Genomic DNA, 16,354 nt, shown 5'->3' with positions numbered 1-16,354 from the left:
GAGCGGGACCCTAACTGCATACTGTATATAAGGTTGGCCGATGTTGGAAGTACTGATTATGGGTCCGAATTGTGATACGCATGCATTCCATTGTTTACCACAGTATTAGTGGACCCTCCTGGGAGATAACCAGGTGGCTAGGCAGATGTGGGCATATCGCTGAAATTGGCTGCATCTAAATACATATAACCATCTCACTCAGAATTAATATGGAGGAACTGCACCTGCGATAGGGCTGGTGCAAGTCACGATGATGCAGCAAGTGTGCGTCTTTATACGCACAGAGATGGATTTGCACCTCTACCTATTAGCATCTTAGTAAGAACAGAATAGGCTGTGGCATTAGCGTAAAGCAAAAGAGGCAAACATGGTAGCATCTACAGTATGTCAGACTCAGAATCCCCCCATAGTGCGGGGTTCACATACAATAGTTCCAGACAGCACTGTGCTCAAATCATCCAATTCTAAAGTAGCCTCATTGTAGACAGTGCGAGCATGTTAGGCCAGACTAGTGATATAATAATTACCATATAATTATTAGGGGCAGCATGGTTGGTGTAGTGATTAGCATTTCTGCCTCACAGCTCTGATTACAAAGGTCACATTTAAGGCCAAGGCACTGTCTGTGCCGCATTTGTACTTTTCTCTTTGTGAAAAGTGACCTTTAATACTGTGGCACTCCATGAAGAAGGCACCAAGTGCAAATAAGGCAACCATAAAATGCATTTCTTCACATCCAACCATCATCTTTACCAGTGGGGAAGCGAGGGCGGAGCATAAGCTCCAGGCTGCCCTCGCCACACTGCACCGCCAGCTCGCCCGCCAGCCCTGCACTTTCCTGCACCACCAGCCCTTCCCGCTCCCGTCTCCCCGCTCCCCCAAGGCAAAGAGAAAGGAGCAGCAGGTGGGGAGGCATAGAGAAAGGAGCAGGCATGGGGGGGGGGGGGGGGGGGGGCAATGGGGAAAGGTGCAGGGTGTAATGAGTAGGCACAGGGTAGACATCAGACACAGGGGGCACTGCACATGGTAAGGAGCAGGCACAGGGGACATGGGGTATGGAGCAGGCACAGGGGGAATGGGGTAAGCAGCAGGCACAGGGGACACAGGGTAGGCATCAGACACAAGGGGCATGGGGTAAGGAGCAGGCACTGGGGGGGGCGAAACATGCACTTGCTGCGGGTACAGTGGCACCTAGCTACACCACTGATCTTTACCATTTATATGGTTTCTACAAAATCTGTGAACATGTTAAACACATCTACTGTATACATTATTTTCTTCAGGGATTCGTCCAAGCCCTAGGGGAAAAAGTAGAAAGAACAAGGGGTGGGATTTATTCTTACCTGACATCCACGTGGACCTCAAAATGTGTTTGTCCCTCGTGGGTGCAGACAGCTGGCTCAGTGCTTACATTAAGGGCAAAGTGGGCATCAGAATTGACAGGAAGAGTGTTGTAATGCAGGTGTGACTGCAGACAGAGGAATATCCGATTAGGAACAACCTGACTTTTAAACCAATCCACATACAGATATGTACAACACATTTTTTTAATTAATTAATTAATTAATTAATTAATTTTGACATTATTATGTAATGACAAAACCAACCATAGGTTGTAGGGTAGTAAGAGAAACCAGGGGCCAAATGTAATAGGGTGAGAGTTTCAGAAAGTGAGAGATTTGGGGGAGTTTTCCCCTTTTTTTTTTTTTAAAGCAGCAATCAATTACATGGCAAAATCAACCTGGTTTTGCAGTGTAATTGATTGCTGCTTTAAAAAAAAGGGGAAAACTCTCCCAAATCTCTCACTTTCTGAAACTCTCACCCTATTACATTTGGCCCCATGTGTATTCTCGCCATACATTTAAAAAAAAGGAGAGCGATGTTCAAAATATCTGCTAAAAACGCTAGCGTCGCTCACATTTGTTATTCACCCTTTGCGTGCCAAGTGAATTTGTCAAAACTGGTTTAAAAATTGGCAAATAAACAATTTTATTCATCATAATGACCTGTCATTTTTCTACCTTATATAGGAAATATAATCCATTTTTACACTACATTTGTTATTTGAATTTATATAACAAATGGGAGCGACGCTGTCATTTTTAGCGGCTATTTTGAACATCTCCCACAGAGATGTTGGCACTCAGAGGGTTAAGGGGGGTATTCAATGTCAGGGGCACGGCTGTCGAGCTAGCGCGACAGCCGTGCCCCTGTCCCGTTCTCGGTGAGCTCGCCTGGAGCTCGGCAGTCGGGATTCAATGTCCCGGCCGCCGAGCGGCGAGAAGGGGGCGTGGCCGCGAGTTGCGGCCGGGAAGTGACGAGCTGCAGCCGGCAGCTCGTCACTTCCCGGCTGTTCTCGGCAGAACGAGCCCGACAGCTAGAGATGTCGGGCTCGTTCTGACAGGAAACCCTGTTCAATGCTGTCGGGGAAGACAGCATTGAATAGGGCCCGTCGGGCATCTCCCCCACGGGAGATGCTCGACGGCGATTGAATCTCCCCCTAAACCTTACACAGCCAGATGCATCCAAACTTAATTTACACCAACTTATCTAAAATAAAAAACTCTTGACAACCAATGTACCCTCTAATTTTACGAAGGCTGTGTGCGGCAAAAGATTTTGGCTGTGGACTTTGGAAGGAAATTCAAATTTTTGTGCGTCACTTATATATAACTGGAAAATGACGTTCAGCATTTGTGTTAACTTTACTTCAAAATGATATTAAACATTTAAACATTCAAAACACAGCACACAATGTAGTTAATGGGTGAAACGTAGATTAATTGAGTCCAAAACTGCAAAAAGGGACCACTGCTGCTTTGTGCGCTCTGTTGTAATGTCTGTGCACACGCTCGTCGAGTTGTGTGCGCACGCACGTGCCCACAGCTTAGAGGGAACACTGCTGACAACTGAGTTGGTGTAAAAGGGGTCAGCTTTTTATTTTAGAATGGTGGCCTATTGAAGCTAACTCTGATCAAAAATTCCCACCTCTAACTATGGTGGCGGTTCAATAAAACATACCATAACTCTACTCGCAAGGCCCTCCATGCACCGCACCGAAATGCGTACCATAAAGGCCTAACAAAAGATGCAGTATTTTGTTGAACGGAAGAAAAGGATATGAACCACGGAGTCAGTTATAGCTGCTGTATATGGGAGTGTGTAAAGCTCCCAGTTAATTGATTAGACAAAAGGAAAAGGGTATACAGCGCTTGGGTTATTCTGAATGATGGTCAAACACAAATGGGTTGAAAAAGTACAAAGACATTTATTATATAACACAATTTAAAGAGAATTCTCTGTATATGAAAAATAGAAAAAAATTGAAAAAAATTGCGCAATGAATTAAAAAAAGGGGGGGGGGGGGGATGGTAAAAACAGTCAATGCATGCATAATGCTCCAAAGAAGAGGAAAAGGCAGTTCTTTGGGCCCAAATGGTTGAGTATAATTACCGCTAGTGGTGATCAAACTTCAGGGTCTCAATGACCAAAGAATAATTCCGGTCAATTTCCCAGCATGTGGGTCCAGGTAGCCTCAGATGGAATTGGAGCAGGAATGGTTGGTGGAGTGATGTAAATGCCACCGCCAAGAGTCACTGCGACGGAGGTATGGACCTGTAGAACCCAGGGGGATGGAGGCTGGTCCGGATTAGAGTTCACCACATGGAGACTGGAGCAAGGTGTTCGTATAGGCTTCAGGTAGGTACCAAACAATTGGTCGGGCTTCTGTATAGGCTATATATCACCCCTATCACCGAGCCGCTGATCACCTACAGTAGCTTCAAGTCATGTGTGATGTCACTTAGTAGCAACACGCACCAGTCGATGTGCATGGACTTCAAACAACAGAGAGCTTTTCTGCCTCCTGCCTCCTCTGTCCACAAGCAGCCTTGTGGACAGAGGAGGCAGGAGGCAGAAAAGCTCTCTGTTGTTTGAAGTCCATGCACATCGACTGGTGCGTGTTGCTACTGAGTGACATCACACATGACTTGAAGCTACTGTAGGTGATCAGCGGCTTGTGGACAGCCTTGTGGACAGAGGAGGCAGGAGGCAGAAAAGCTCTCTGTTGTTTGAAGTCCATGCACATCGACTGGTGCGTGTTGCTACTGAGTGACATCACACATGACTTGAAGCTACTGTAGGTGATCAGCGGCTTGTGGACAGCCTTGTGGACAGAGGAGGCAGGAGGCAGAAAAGCTCTCTGTTGTTTGAAGTCCATGCACATCGACTGGTGCGTGTTGCTACTGAGTGATGAATAAGGTACTGCTATTGTACCTGTGTGTGTTTCCAAATAGCAAGCTGCGAAGACGAACATGCTCAGTATCCAATTGTGATACAAATGAAACCACCCTCATCTATGCTACAGTACCTATGGCATTTATCCTGACAACTCGCCAAAGTCGCACAGTATGGCTTATGGCAGATTAGTGCAATACCAGCGATCATCCACCAGAGTTTTTAAATCACCACTGTGCATGCGTCAGATGTCTAATGCAATGCTATAGTGAAAGAATCCACATTGTGTGTGCCTAAAGTGTCCATTGAAATGCACTATAGTGCAAGAACTACTTTACTGTACAATACTGTACTTACAGTATGCTAAATAGACAATACTATTGCATTGACATGCATCTCATCACGCTATTTATAATGGGCTATGGGGATAAGTGAGCAAGTATTCAGTATGCTCGAAGGTTAACAAAATGGCCTGAGGCCAGACTCAGGTTAACAAAATGGCTACCAGGATTCAACCAGAGCTTCATGGGAGCTAACGACTGCATAGACTACACTTGTGTGAGGGCACTACTGTATGTGTGTCTCATTACGCTACACTTTTTATATACAGAATTTCGCTACAGTAAGAATGACACACAGCAGACTCAAGCACTGAGCGGGTTAACAAAATGGCTACCGGGTTTCAGCCAGGGCTTCAAGGGAGCCCACATCTATGAAGCTAGCAATGGCATGGGTTAAACTTGCATAAGGCCAGTGCTGTATATGTGTCTCATTATGCTACACTGGTTAAACAAATAATTACACTACAGTATGAATGAAATACAGTGCAGGCAGGCCAGACTTGAGCAACAAGCAGGTTAACAAAATGGCTGTCAGGTTTCAGCCAGGGCTTCATGGGAGCTAGCAACGGTATAGGTTACACTTGTGTAAGGGCACTGTTGTATGTGCATCTCATTACGCTATACTGTTTAAACACAGAATTACGCTACAGTATGAATGACAAAAAAGAATGACAGTAAAATCAGGCCAGACTTAAACAATGAGCAGGTTAACAAAATGGCTACTTGGTTTCTGCCAGGACATCATGGGAGCCCACATCTATTAAGCTAGCACAGGCATAGGTTACATTTGTGTAAGTGACACAGAATTACGCTACAGTTGATTCCTGGCCTGGTCCATCCCAATCAAGTTGGTTTTATACCTGTCATCAAGCATCCAACAATGGGGCAGATGTATTAAGCCTTAACAAGAGATAAATGCAAGGGTGATAAAGAGAGATGAATGTCCAGCCAATCAGCTCCTTACTGACTTTTTAAAAACACAGCCTGTAACATGGCAGTTAGCAGGTAATTGGCTGGATGTTTATTTCTCTTTATCACCCTTGCATTTATCTCTTGTTACGGCTTAATACATCTGCCCCAATAAGTGGATAATTATCAATTTGATTCCCTTGATTCATAATCAAAAGTCACCTGTTTTGCTTTTAGGGTTGGACGCAGAAAAAGCATTGGACCAGATTTACTGGCCGTTTATGTTTAAAACTCTACATACCATTGTCTCTCATGGCTGGTTTTAATTAAAGTACAGTGCCTTGTATGGTGCCTCCTTTCACTACCGAATTTCTATTTGTCCCTTATCTCCCCTCATTTGTGCATTGATGATAGAACCGCTTGCATACCACATTAGAGCTAAACCAAACATAAAGAGGATTAAGGTTGGGTCTGTGGAACAGAAAATTATGCGGACGACATTCTATTCACCAACTCTGATCCTGTCCACTCCCTCACCATCTCTTCACTAAAGAGTACGGCAAGCTATCGGGTTATAAAATACACAAAAGACTGAGGTCCTTGACCTCTATGGGGTATATTCAATGCAGGCAGAGAGCCCCTGACGGCAAACTATACAGCGAGCAGCGCTGACAGCTAGCCCTCAGAGTATTCAATAGCCTCTCCTTCACTCACCGCTTCCACCTTGTCTGATCCCTGAGGTGAGGTAGAAATGGTGAGTGCAGGGCCGGCGCAACCACTAGGCAGCTTTAGGCATTTGCCTAGGGTGCCGGAGGGCGGTACTGAGCCGAGGAGAGCAAGAAGAAATCAGCTCAGTTGGCAAGCATGGTACCAGCTATTCACCAGCAGGTGAGTGAGCCGTACCTCCGCACCCCGTCCTTTACTCTGTTGCTCATAGCCTTACCCCGCTGCCCCCATGCTGGTAAGCAGTATTACGCAGCTAGCGCCCGCTAACCCCCCCCCCCCCCCCGTGCTGGTCAGCCACAGAGGCAAACTGCGGGTAGCGCCCGCACCTGACCCACCCACCCTGGGGCGCTGTAATCCGCGGATGGTGAGGAACAGAGCCGGCACCCTGGAACAGATGGCCTGGAACGTGGCCCTGGGGAGAGAGTGCACTGCTGATAAGTGGAGGCACACACACAGTGGCGTAAGTTCATCCCAGTTGCCCGGAGGCAAGATAAGTATTGGTGCCCCCCCAAATAGTTCATTCAGTAAGGTGCCTGTCTCCAGTAAGGTCATGGGATCTAATACAGGTTGTGACACTTGCAAAAATGATGTTAGAAGGGGGAGTCAGCCACATTAACAATATCAACTGCTTTCAATTAACTGATTCAAATTCGAAGGGGAGGAGAGGTGCCCCCTTGGGATCAGGAGCCCGGCGGCAGATGACTCCATTGCCTCCCAGAGTTCTGCCTCTGCACACACACATATTGACGGGATGCCTGCTTTCATACATTTTTCAAACTCCTGCTCTTCCTCCTCTCCTCATTCCATCTCCTACGCCCAAGCCTCCTTCTTCTCCCCCTCCTCTCCCCTTTCCTTACCCCCTCCCCTCCTCTGCTCTCCCTCTCCTTTGCTCCCCCTCATCCTCCATTCTTTCTTCACCTCTCCCCCCTCTGCTCCTACCTCTACTCTCTCCTCCTTCTCCTCTCCCCTGCTATCACTTTCCTTCACTTCTGCTCCTCTGCTCCCTCTCCTCTCCTCCTCTGCTCCCCTCCCTCTCTCTCCCTTCCTCCTTCTCCTCTATTTCTCTGCCCCTCTCTCTCTTCCCCCTGCTCTCTTTCATCTATCCATCTCCTCCCCAAACTTTCCCCCTGGGGGGGGGGGGGGGGGGGGTAGGCAGACCATTTGCCACGTCATAACCCCAGTATCCGAATCGTGGCGAGCGCAGCGGATACGAGTCCCCTTGCGGCGCTCGCTATGCTTCGGGCTCGGTGGCGAGGGGCGGCGGTATGCGTCCTACAACCTTTTCATTCCCCCACTATCCACATAGACGTGGAGTTGAGAACAGAAAGTGTGGCGAGCGCAGCGAGCCACCGAGCCCAAAGCGTGGCGAGCGGACACGGATACCTTCACAGGTATACGCGTCCCCTCGCAGGCTTCACAGGTGTCCGCGTCCGCTCGCCACTCTTCGGGCTCGGTGGCTCGCTACGCTCGCCACACTTTCTATTCTCAATTCCACACCGATGTGGATAGTTGGGGTATGAAAAGGTCGTAGGACGCGTACCGCTGCGCTCGCCATGCTTCGGGTTCGCGTTGATAGTGGGGGTGGTACAGCCTGAAAAATGACATTTGGGGGCCATTGAACATGTTTGATACAAATTTCAATGCATTTGGATGCATTTTTAAAAATCACATGCAATCGCATCGCATGCAATCGCATCGCATGCGATCACATGCGATTGCATGCGATTTAAAAATGCATAAAAACGGCAAAATCGCATGCCACTACATATGGCATGAGATGGGAGCCGTGAAAGTACACGAGTACCCATTTTTCTTTGTGAAAGGAGATTTAATCCCTTGCTAGTTCAGTCTTAGACATTCCTATTCCTTTTAGCCCCAAATATTTCCTCTTCCATTATGTGTATCTAACACCACCCGCTACCAGCACACATGGCATTGGCGACTAGGTGTATCATCGCTTCCCTCCGGCATTTAGCCTGCTTATTCCAACTGAGTGTCACCTCTACTCCTCCATTTCCCGTCCTTTTCTTTTCCTTTATAATTTTGGACGGGATGCTCTAACATCCGCGGCCCCACTTCGCAGCATCAATAGGATTCCATACTAATCACATATGCACTAACATATGCGATTATAAATGCAAAGGGCGATAAGGGCTGTCCTTTGCGATGTGACTCTGGTGCTGAACTTCTGGGTGTGAGACCAGGGAGTCCCTTTGTGCATGCGCAAAGTGACGGCGCCAGGTATGAGGCATTCTGGGAAGGATATTTGATGCATCGCTCATGCATCGCTCATGCAGCGCTCATGCAGCGCTCATGCAGCGCTGGAGAGGGAAGTCTATTGGCTTCTATAGGGCATCACAGCGGTACACTGGCATGCGTGTTTTAGTGCATTTGAAAATGCAGTAAAACCCCACAAAGTAGAATTTTTACTGCATTTTTGCTTTAGTGCACCCTATGTGGCTATAGAAAACCACTAAATGGTAAGTGTGTAGTGGGTTTACTTTTGTTTGAGTTCTTTGTATAATGCACAGCTATATGGGGGGAGGATGGGGGCTGTGTATTAATGCACAGCCATATGAAGGGAGGAGGGGGGCTGTGTATAATGCACAGCCATATGGGGGAAGGGGTATCTGTGGATAATGTTCTTGGTGTAATATGAGGGAGGGGACTGTGTATAATGTACTGTGTGTAATATGGGGAGGGACACACCTTTTGGGGGGAGGATGACACACCCCTCAGCGACTTTGCGCAGCTCATTCTACTACCACCTAGACTCTCCCTGAAACTAGTTTTTGAAAGTTGGCAAGTATGGTTTCTGCGCATGTGCAGATGCAGAGTGCATGCAGTCTGTTCGCCGGGTGCATGCACCCAGGACAATGGGCATGGGGCATATGGGAATGTCAAGCATTTCATGTTCGTTCCCACGGTAATGAGGCTTTGACACGGGTGCAGAGGGTGGGCCGCTGACATCACCCACTGGGAACACACATGGCGTGGGTGGCCGGCATTCGCTGGGCTGGGTTTGGTGGACTCGCAAGGCTTCGAATTCGCAGCCTTGAAAATCAACCAGAGAACCCCCATAGGGCCCTGAATGGTCTCAAACACATGACCGGGTGCTTTGAAGCAATATTTCTAATTTATGTGCCACTTAATACTGGGTACACACTAAGTGATGTGTACCCAGCCCGGCATAGCCACCAATGGGACCTAGCATGTGAAAGCACACTTGCCTATGCCAGGTCCAAAAGGAAAGGGGGAGGTACCACATAAGATGCGGCAATCTACAGCAATTGACATACCCCAATGGCCCGGCTACATGTCCCCAATAGGTTGCTCCAATCCGCATGATTGGTGGACATATCTTTTAGTGTGTTCCCTGCATATCTGTTCATCCATCATGACTTTTATTCAATAAGAGTTTGAGGCACACTGAATTAAAAAAAAAAAATTGCTGAATTGATTATGAAACCTCTTCCTTGGAGAACCCTTAACAACCCTCTTTAGATATACTGTATGTGGTACTGTAAATTCAGTTTTTAATTTTTTGAAAACAATATACTACTTACTTGCACATAGACATAGCCGTTTCCTGTCACAGTCACTGTATATTCTCCAGGGAATTCTGGCAGGTCTACTGTTTGTACAAGAAGGCTGTTGCTTTGATCCACATGAATCTCTTTGTGAAATCCCGATTTTGACTCAATTGTGACTGTTGCATTTCCCTTCTTATGGTGCATGGCCTTGGCATATTTAGCCAGAGCTTGTAGACCTAGTGTAGTGTCCTGTAAAACAAAACAGATTACATCTTTAGGAGGAATAATATAGGAGTTTATTATTTATTTCCCAACAGTCTACCTAGCAATTATGCCATAGCAGGACCATAATGCATCCTGGTCTGACCACGTCTCTCTTTTCATAACAGCACAAAGAGGGGTCTGGGCTGCAGTCGGAACCAGGAATGTGAGCTCCCGGGGCATCGAAAAGATGAATATTGTGGCTCTCCAGTTCTTTCCGGAACTTTTTAGATGGCTGCTTTGCAATTCAGAAGTGCGTTCCCCACCAATTTTTCACCCATGTGTGATACTGCAGCCTATAGGTGGGACAGCAGGGCAGTGTCCAAAAATCAGGACTACAAAAATTGGGAGGGTAAGTTGTTATGAGCTACAGCAAGGGTCTTCAACCTGTGGCCTGAAAAAACGTTCTCACCAAATTTGACCCACCAAATGGGGCACAGGTTGGGACAGAGAATGGCTTTTATCTTGGACGGAGGGGGTCTGAAACGGCCCCTAAGTCTGAAGACAGATCTGGAGTTATTATAAATGGGAAGTGTAACCTGAGAGGAGATGAATCCTCCTGATGCCGATTGTTGTCCCACAATCCAACGGACGATATATGAGCTTTCTTCGAGATCTCTCTGGGTTGTTTCATTCTCAGAGAGCAAAGCAAGAACAATATATGAAGATAGCTCGATGTCTCCATGCTCCATGTCTCTTTTCCCAATGCATAGATTTATCTAGATGAAGTTTTCCAAAAAGAATAAAGCAAAAAATAAATACTCATCCTACTACAAAACTATACATGAAGAACATAATAATGCCATGTAATATAAACTGCAGAAGTGCTGGATTTAATGTTGTACATCTTTATTGCTGCAGCTAGACTTATTCTCCTCTCACGCCACTCAACTACTGCCTGCCCTCTCCACCAAGCCTTAATGTGTCCATACACTACTGCAACTTCTTGCAGCAGCGTATGGCCAGCTGATCCCCATTGAGCTGCCCGGGACATGCTATTTATTACATGTCAAAGGACCGCATGCGATGTATCGTATGTAGTCCTTTGACATGTGATGTATTGCATGTGACCCTGTTCCACACTGGCGGGAAGAGGTCCGAGTCAGAGATCGGAGGTGCAGCAGGTTCGACCTCCGACTCCGATCCGATGCGTACAGGGCCGAATTGGTTGTGTGTACCGTTTTCTTGGCCCGATCTGTCAGAATCGTGTGAAAAGTGGCCAAATGAGTGTATGGCTAGTTTTGCACTGGCTCCTCTTCCCCCACAGAATTCTCTTTAAACGCCTCACCCCAATGAATAAAGCCCTCTCCAACTCTACTGCTTCCTACATCTCCAGCCTCATCTACATACATGCTCACTTCTGCCATCTCCATTTGACCAATGGCCACTCCACTCTAGGCGAAATATCAGCACTTTTCTCTTTTCTTTTTGGGGAGAATGGGAATAACCCTATTCAATTGGAGTGCAGATTTTTAAACCTAGATGAAAAGTTTGATCCATGTGTCTTTGCCACTTTGCAGGAAAAATTGCAGATGTTTCTGCAGCTTTTTGAGGCATTTTTCGTCAATGCCTCGCTGAGAAAAAAAAGTGAAACGGTATTGGCAAAAAATGCCTTATATATCGGCTAAAACGGCCACAATTGAATAGTCAGGAATCAAATTAGTTCCATTTTTTTCAGTCATCGAAAAAAAAAAAATCAATACACCTATATGTTATCTCCAGCACTGGACTAGGAACCATAAAAAATAGTATAGCTGTATGCGGCATTACAAATGAATAAATAAAAACCCTGCAAACTCTAAAGGGGCTGATTTATAACCATCCACATTATCAGATGTGATGTAATAATATAGTCCCTAATCGCAATGCGATTACTGACTACAATGACTACATCGCATGGATGTATTAATTATTGCATGCAGGGACAGAGCTTGTTCTAAAGCTCTGTCTCTGCGATGAGTCTCCGTAGCATTATTAGGGTATTTTTTTTTAAAATTCCCTGATCATGTACTGCGCATGGGCCGCCAACATTGTGTTGCTACCACTGCCAGCACACCCATCCCCATGACCGGAGCTTCTGGGGTGCTGCCCGTCACAGGTGCTTCCTGCTTCCCAGCCTGCCCTGCCTTAGTTTTTAGCATATTCTAATAGCAAAACTGGGCTGGAATGTTTAGCTCCACAGCAGCTGGAGGGCTGCATGTTGAATACCCCTGCTGTAACCTTTCTGACTCTCCTCACCTGCACTTTTAGGGGTATATTTACTAAAGCTCGGGATTAAAGAAGTAGAGATATTGGCCATAGCAACCAATCAAATACTACTTAGTATATACTGTATCAATACCTCCCAACTGTCCCGCTATTTGGAGACTGGCCCACTGTCCCTTTCCGTGGGTGGTAATGTGCAGCAGATGAGGGGGCAGTTGGGGGGAGCCGGAGATCACCACTGCTCTGCACTGCAGACCAGCCGGTGATGGCTGAAGAGATACCGTATGCAAGTGCAAGGCATTTCTACATTGCAAGGAGGGTGGGAGTGCAGGGAGGCCAAAATGCTAAAAACAAGGGCCATGCCGCTAGGCCACGCCCCATCTACCCAAGGCCATGACCAGCTGCCCATTAGCTCTGCCCCTTTTTCAGATAGGTCCTGATTTGGGTATTACAAAAGTTGGGAGGTATGTATATCTAGCACCTTCTAGAAGACAATAACTGGAATAAACCCAAACCTTATTAAATAAAAACCCTTACAGTCCAAACTGAGCAACAGCCAATCAAAATCCATTTATTTTTCTAAGAAAATGTGCATTGAAATCAATACCTTTCTTTATAGCAGTCTCTTCCAATCTCTTCAGTGTATTTTGTCTTAGGTCACTGTCTCCTGACAGAGTGAAGACATAGGCCAGGAGAGCCTGGGAGTAGGCAGATGTAACGCTGGGTGCTCCATTCCTCAAACACTTCAAAGCATCCTCCACAATTGTTCCCTAAACATAGAACATTGACATGAAAAACTGGCAAAGGAAGAGATAAGTGATCAAACATGGTATCCCAGGTAAAAGAGGTATAAAAAGCTAGAATGCACAATGACCATTAATTGAGGCGTTTATACAGAGATCACATATTGCAAACAAAAGTTAGTAGAATTTAGTAACTTAAATCAGAGAAAAGTAGATGTATTTTACTTATATGTTAGTTGGGCGCCCACTATAGTTAGTACGCTCATACCCCCACTATCCATGTCGGCATGGAGTTGATTTTCTACAGTGTGGCGAGCGCAGCGAGCGTCCGAGCCTGAAGTAAATAGCTTAGTGGGCACCCAACTAACATAAGTACCTGATAAAACTCATAGAAAACCACTGACCACAGACAGCAAAGACAAAGAAAACAAATGATTGTAGAAAATAAAAATCACTAACAGTAAATTAACCCCTTCAGTGGTAATCTTGAGAATTTTCTGGGCTGTGCTTCAGTGCCCAGACTGGCAAGCCCGGAAAATTCTCCGGATTGCCACTGCTTAGCGCCGGGCAGCGTCGCTGAGCTAATGGCTAACTCAGCTTCAGCAATACCCGGCTCCTGCTGCTTGGCCCCGGATGCTTGGCAACGCGTCCCCTTCCCCCCCCATCCTGTCCCCCAACAGCTGTGTGACAGTGGGGGGAAGGGCCGGGCTGCGGCTGACATAGTGCTCAGCGCCGCTGCCTGGCCACGGGAGACAGAGTGGTGTTTTTTTTTAGGTAGCACTACCCCTAAAAAACTCACCTAGTGGGGAGCGCTGCCTAAAAAAAAACTCACTACTGAAGGGGTTAAATGAGAATTATGAGTGTGAGCCTAAATTAGTCACAATCGGTCTCAACTCTACAAGATTTGGTCTGTCTCATACAAACAGAATCATAGGCGAATTTACGAGTCCAGCCGCCCCTAGGCACAACATTATATACCCCCAACAAAAAATAATAATAATGTTTTGTCTTTTTGCCCCCTCATAGAATAGAATGTGCCTCCTTATAATATAGACCAGGGGTTCCCAAACTTTTTTGAATCACGGCACCCTAGAGCATCAAAACATTTTCAAGGCACCCCTAGGCCAAATGCTTCTTCTCGAGAAATTCAGAAAAAAATATTAAATGAAGTGCATTGTGTTTATAGGTCACAGTTATCTGGTGAGGGACAGGATTTACTTCTGTTTGTCCACATATATTATGAATGGCAGCACTGGTTTTGCCTGGTACATTGACCATATATAATATGAATTGATCCTGGTCCACCAACCCAAGGCACCCCTGCATGTGTCCTGAGGCACCCCAGGGTGCCTAGGCACACAGTTTGGGAAACACTGATATAGACTATAATGTGCGTCCCCTTCTCTATATTATAGAATATAATGAGCCTTCCCCTCCTCGTAGTATAGAATATAATGAGCACCTCTTCCTCCTTTAGTGAGAATTGAAACCCTACACTGCCTTTAGATCACATGCATTGACGCGTTCCAGCTGTGCTTCTCCCTGCATCATACAGGGAAGGAAGCTGCCCTGCCTCACGTGCCTAATGGGAAATCCGCTACTGGAATCAGCATGTCATAGTAGGACCAACATGCCTGAGCTAAATAGGTTAAACTTAAAAGAATCAATAGAAGACAAAACTGAGCACTCTATGCACACACACATTCTCCCACCGAGATACGGTCAGCATACGGCTTCAGAATACCAATGCCAGAATCCAACACTGGTGATATAACCGGTGTAGGAACTCTGACACCTCTCAGAATTCCAACTTTAGGCATTATGAGATAGAATACAATTACAACTAATAGTAATCGAATCCTATGTCCCGGCAAAGTTTAAGTATTTTGCAGCTGAGAAAATTGTAATGTCGGATTACCTATAGTTGTCCCATTAACTAAGAGATTACATTGCTCAGAAGCGGTTAAGGCCCATACTCACTGGGGGACTTTGAGCTGAAAGCAGCTCAGTTTCTCTTTTGAGCTGCTTTCAGCTTGAAAGCCGCCCAGTGTGTACGGTCCGGGGCATCGGTGAGCATCATCTGGTAGTATTACTAGCAGATGAGTGACAGAGTGGATGGCTTTCCATATTGCCCTGCTATAGAAAGCCATCCACCCCGGGGAAAATCTATAAAGTGGGCGACAAACACCCAGTGTGTAAGCACTGAGTGTTTTCCCCTATCATCGTCCATATATGCTGGGCAAAATCGCCCAGTGTGTATGGACCTTTAGCTGTGCTGTAAACACCATAGATAATTGAATGTGCTCCTAAAGGTGAAATCACATACATAATTACTTAAGTTTTTTTAATTTTATTTTTGTTGGGGATGTTTCTAAATGAATGTATAACTAAACACCATTTTTGGACAACATTTTCTTTACATCCAGCAGTCCTTAGCTTAGTAACACACAATAAGAAGCAGCATCAAAAAAAAGAAAGTAAATCACTAAATCCGACAAACTTACATTGTAGGCCTGGTTATGCTCCAGCAGACAGATGAGGATAAAGGCCGTTCGTGCAATTTCATTATCTGCCTAACTCATGAAAGAGATGGAGAAATAACAGACAGGTGTCAGAAAGCTTTTCAATGTAGTTCATGATTTATTACATTAACTAAAAGTGTTTCTACATGATTATCATGGATTGCATTCACGGGGAATGGATCATAGGGTCAGTCCAATGAAGGACGACATACATTGGATCGACCACAGAAGGCCCACAGGGATCGAAAGCAGAAATAGACTTGGCAGGCAATTAATATATTCATTAATGTTATTGAAAGTGACATAGGGCCTTATTCTAGTTCATTCTTTCTGACAAAATCCTTCTTAGATGGACAAAACCATGTGCACTGCAGGTGGGGCAGATATAACATGTGCAGAGAGAGTTAGATTTGGGTGGGGTTTTACTTCAAAGTGAGATCTATATTGCAGTGTAAAATCAAAGCAGGCAGTATTTTCCTTGCGCAAAAACAAAATAATTCACCCAAATCTAATTCTCTCTGCACATTTTACATCTGCCCCCCTGCAGTGCACATGGTTTTGTCCATCTAAGAAGGATTTTGTCAGAAAGAGTGAACTAGAATAAGGCCCATAGTGAGTAGTGACTGAGTTGCAATATTTGCAGAAGACACAAAATTGAGTAAGGCAATTAACTCAGGAGAGGATGTGAAAACACTACAAAGTGACTTAACCCCTTCACGACATTTGACGTATATATACGTCATGGCCGGGAAGTACTTCCCGACCGTTGACGTATATATACGTCATGGCTTAAAACTGTCACTGCGTCTAGAGACGCAGTGACAGAGGGACGATGTCTGCTGTCCCTGACAGCAGACATGTCCGTGCATGCCCAGGGG

The 16,354-nt window shown here is 45.8% G+C and overlaps 1 protein-coding gene across 1 annotated transcript in view; it reads right to left on the bottom strand.

Annotated features, from left to right (window-relative positions):
- LOC146009767 (alpha-2-macroglobulin-like protein 1) overlaps positions 1 to 16,354 on the bottom strand; it is a 171,592-nt gene that overhangs the window by 10,386 nt on the left and 144,852 nt on the right. Inside the window, exons 28-33 of the mRNA XM_083150228.1 lie at positions 15,459 to 15,527; positions 12,819 to 12,981; positions 11,357 to 11,430; positions 10,546 to 10,725; positions 9,779 to 9,994; positions 1,344 to 1,468 (exon numbers count right to left, since the gene is read on the bottom strand). Of these exons, the coding sequence (XP_083006354.1) occupies positions 1,344 to 1,468; positions 9,779 to 9,994; positions 10,546 to 10,725; positions 11,357 to 11,430; positions 12,819 to 12,981; positions 15,459 to 15,527 (827 nt within the window). The remainder of the gene's footprint in view (positions 1 to 1,343; positions 1,469 to 9,778; positions 9,995 to 10,545; positions 10,726 to 11,356; positions 11,431 to 12,818; positions 12,982 to 15,458; positions 15,528 to 16,354) is intronic.

This window comes from Crinia signifera, chromosome 6 (assembly GCF_055691185.1).
Source record: "Crinia signifera chromosome 6, ASM5569118v1, whole genome shotgun sequence".
Lineage (NCBI taxonomy): Eukaryota > Metazoa > Chordata > Amphibia > Anura > Myobatrachidae > Crinia > Crinia signifera.
Note: the sequence above shows the minus strand (reverse complement) of the source record. Positions and strands in the feature narration are given on the sequence as shown.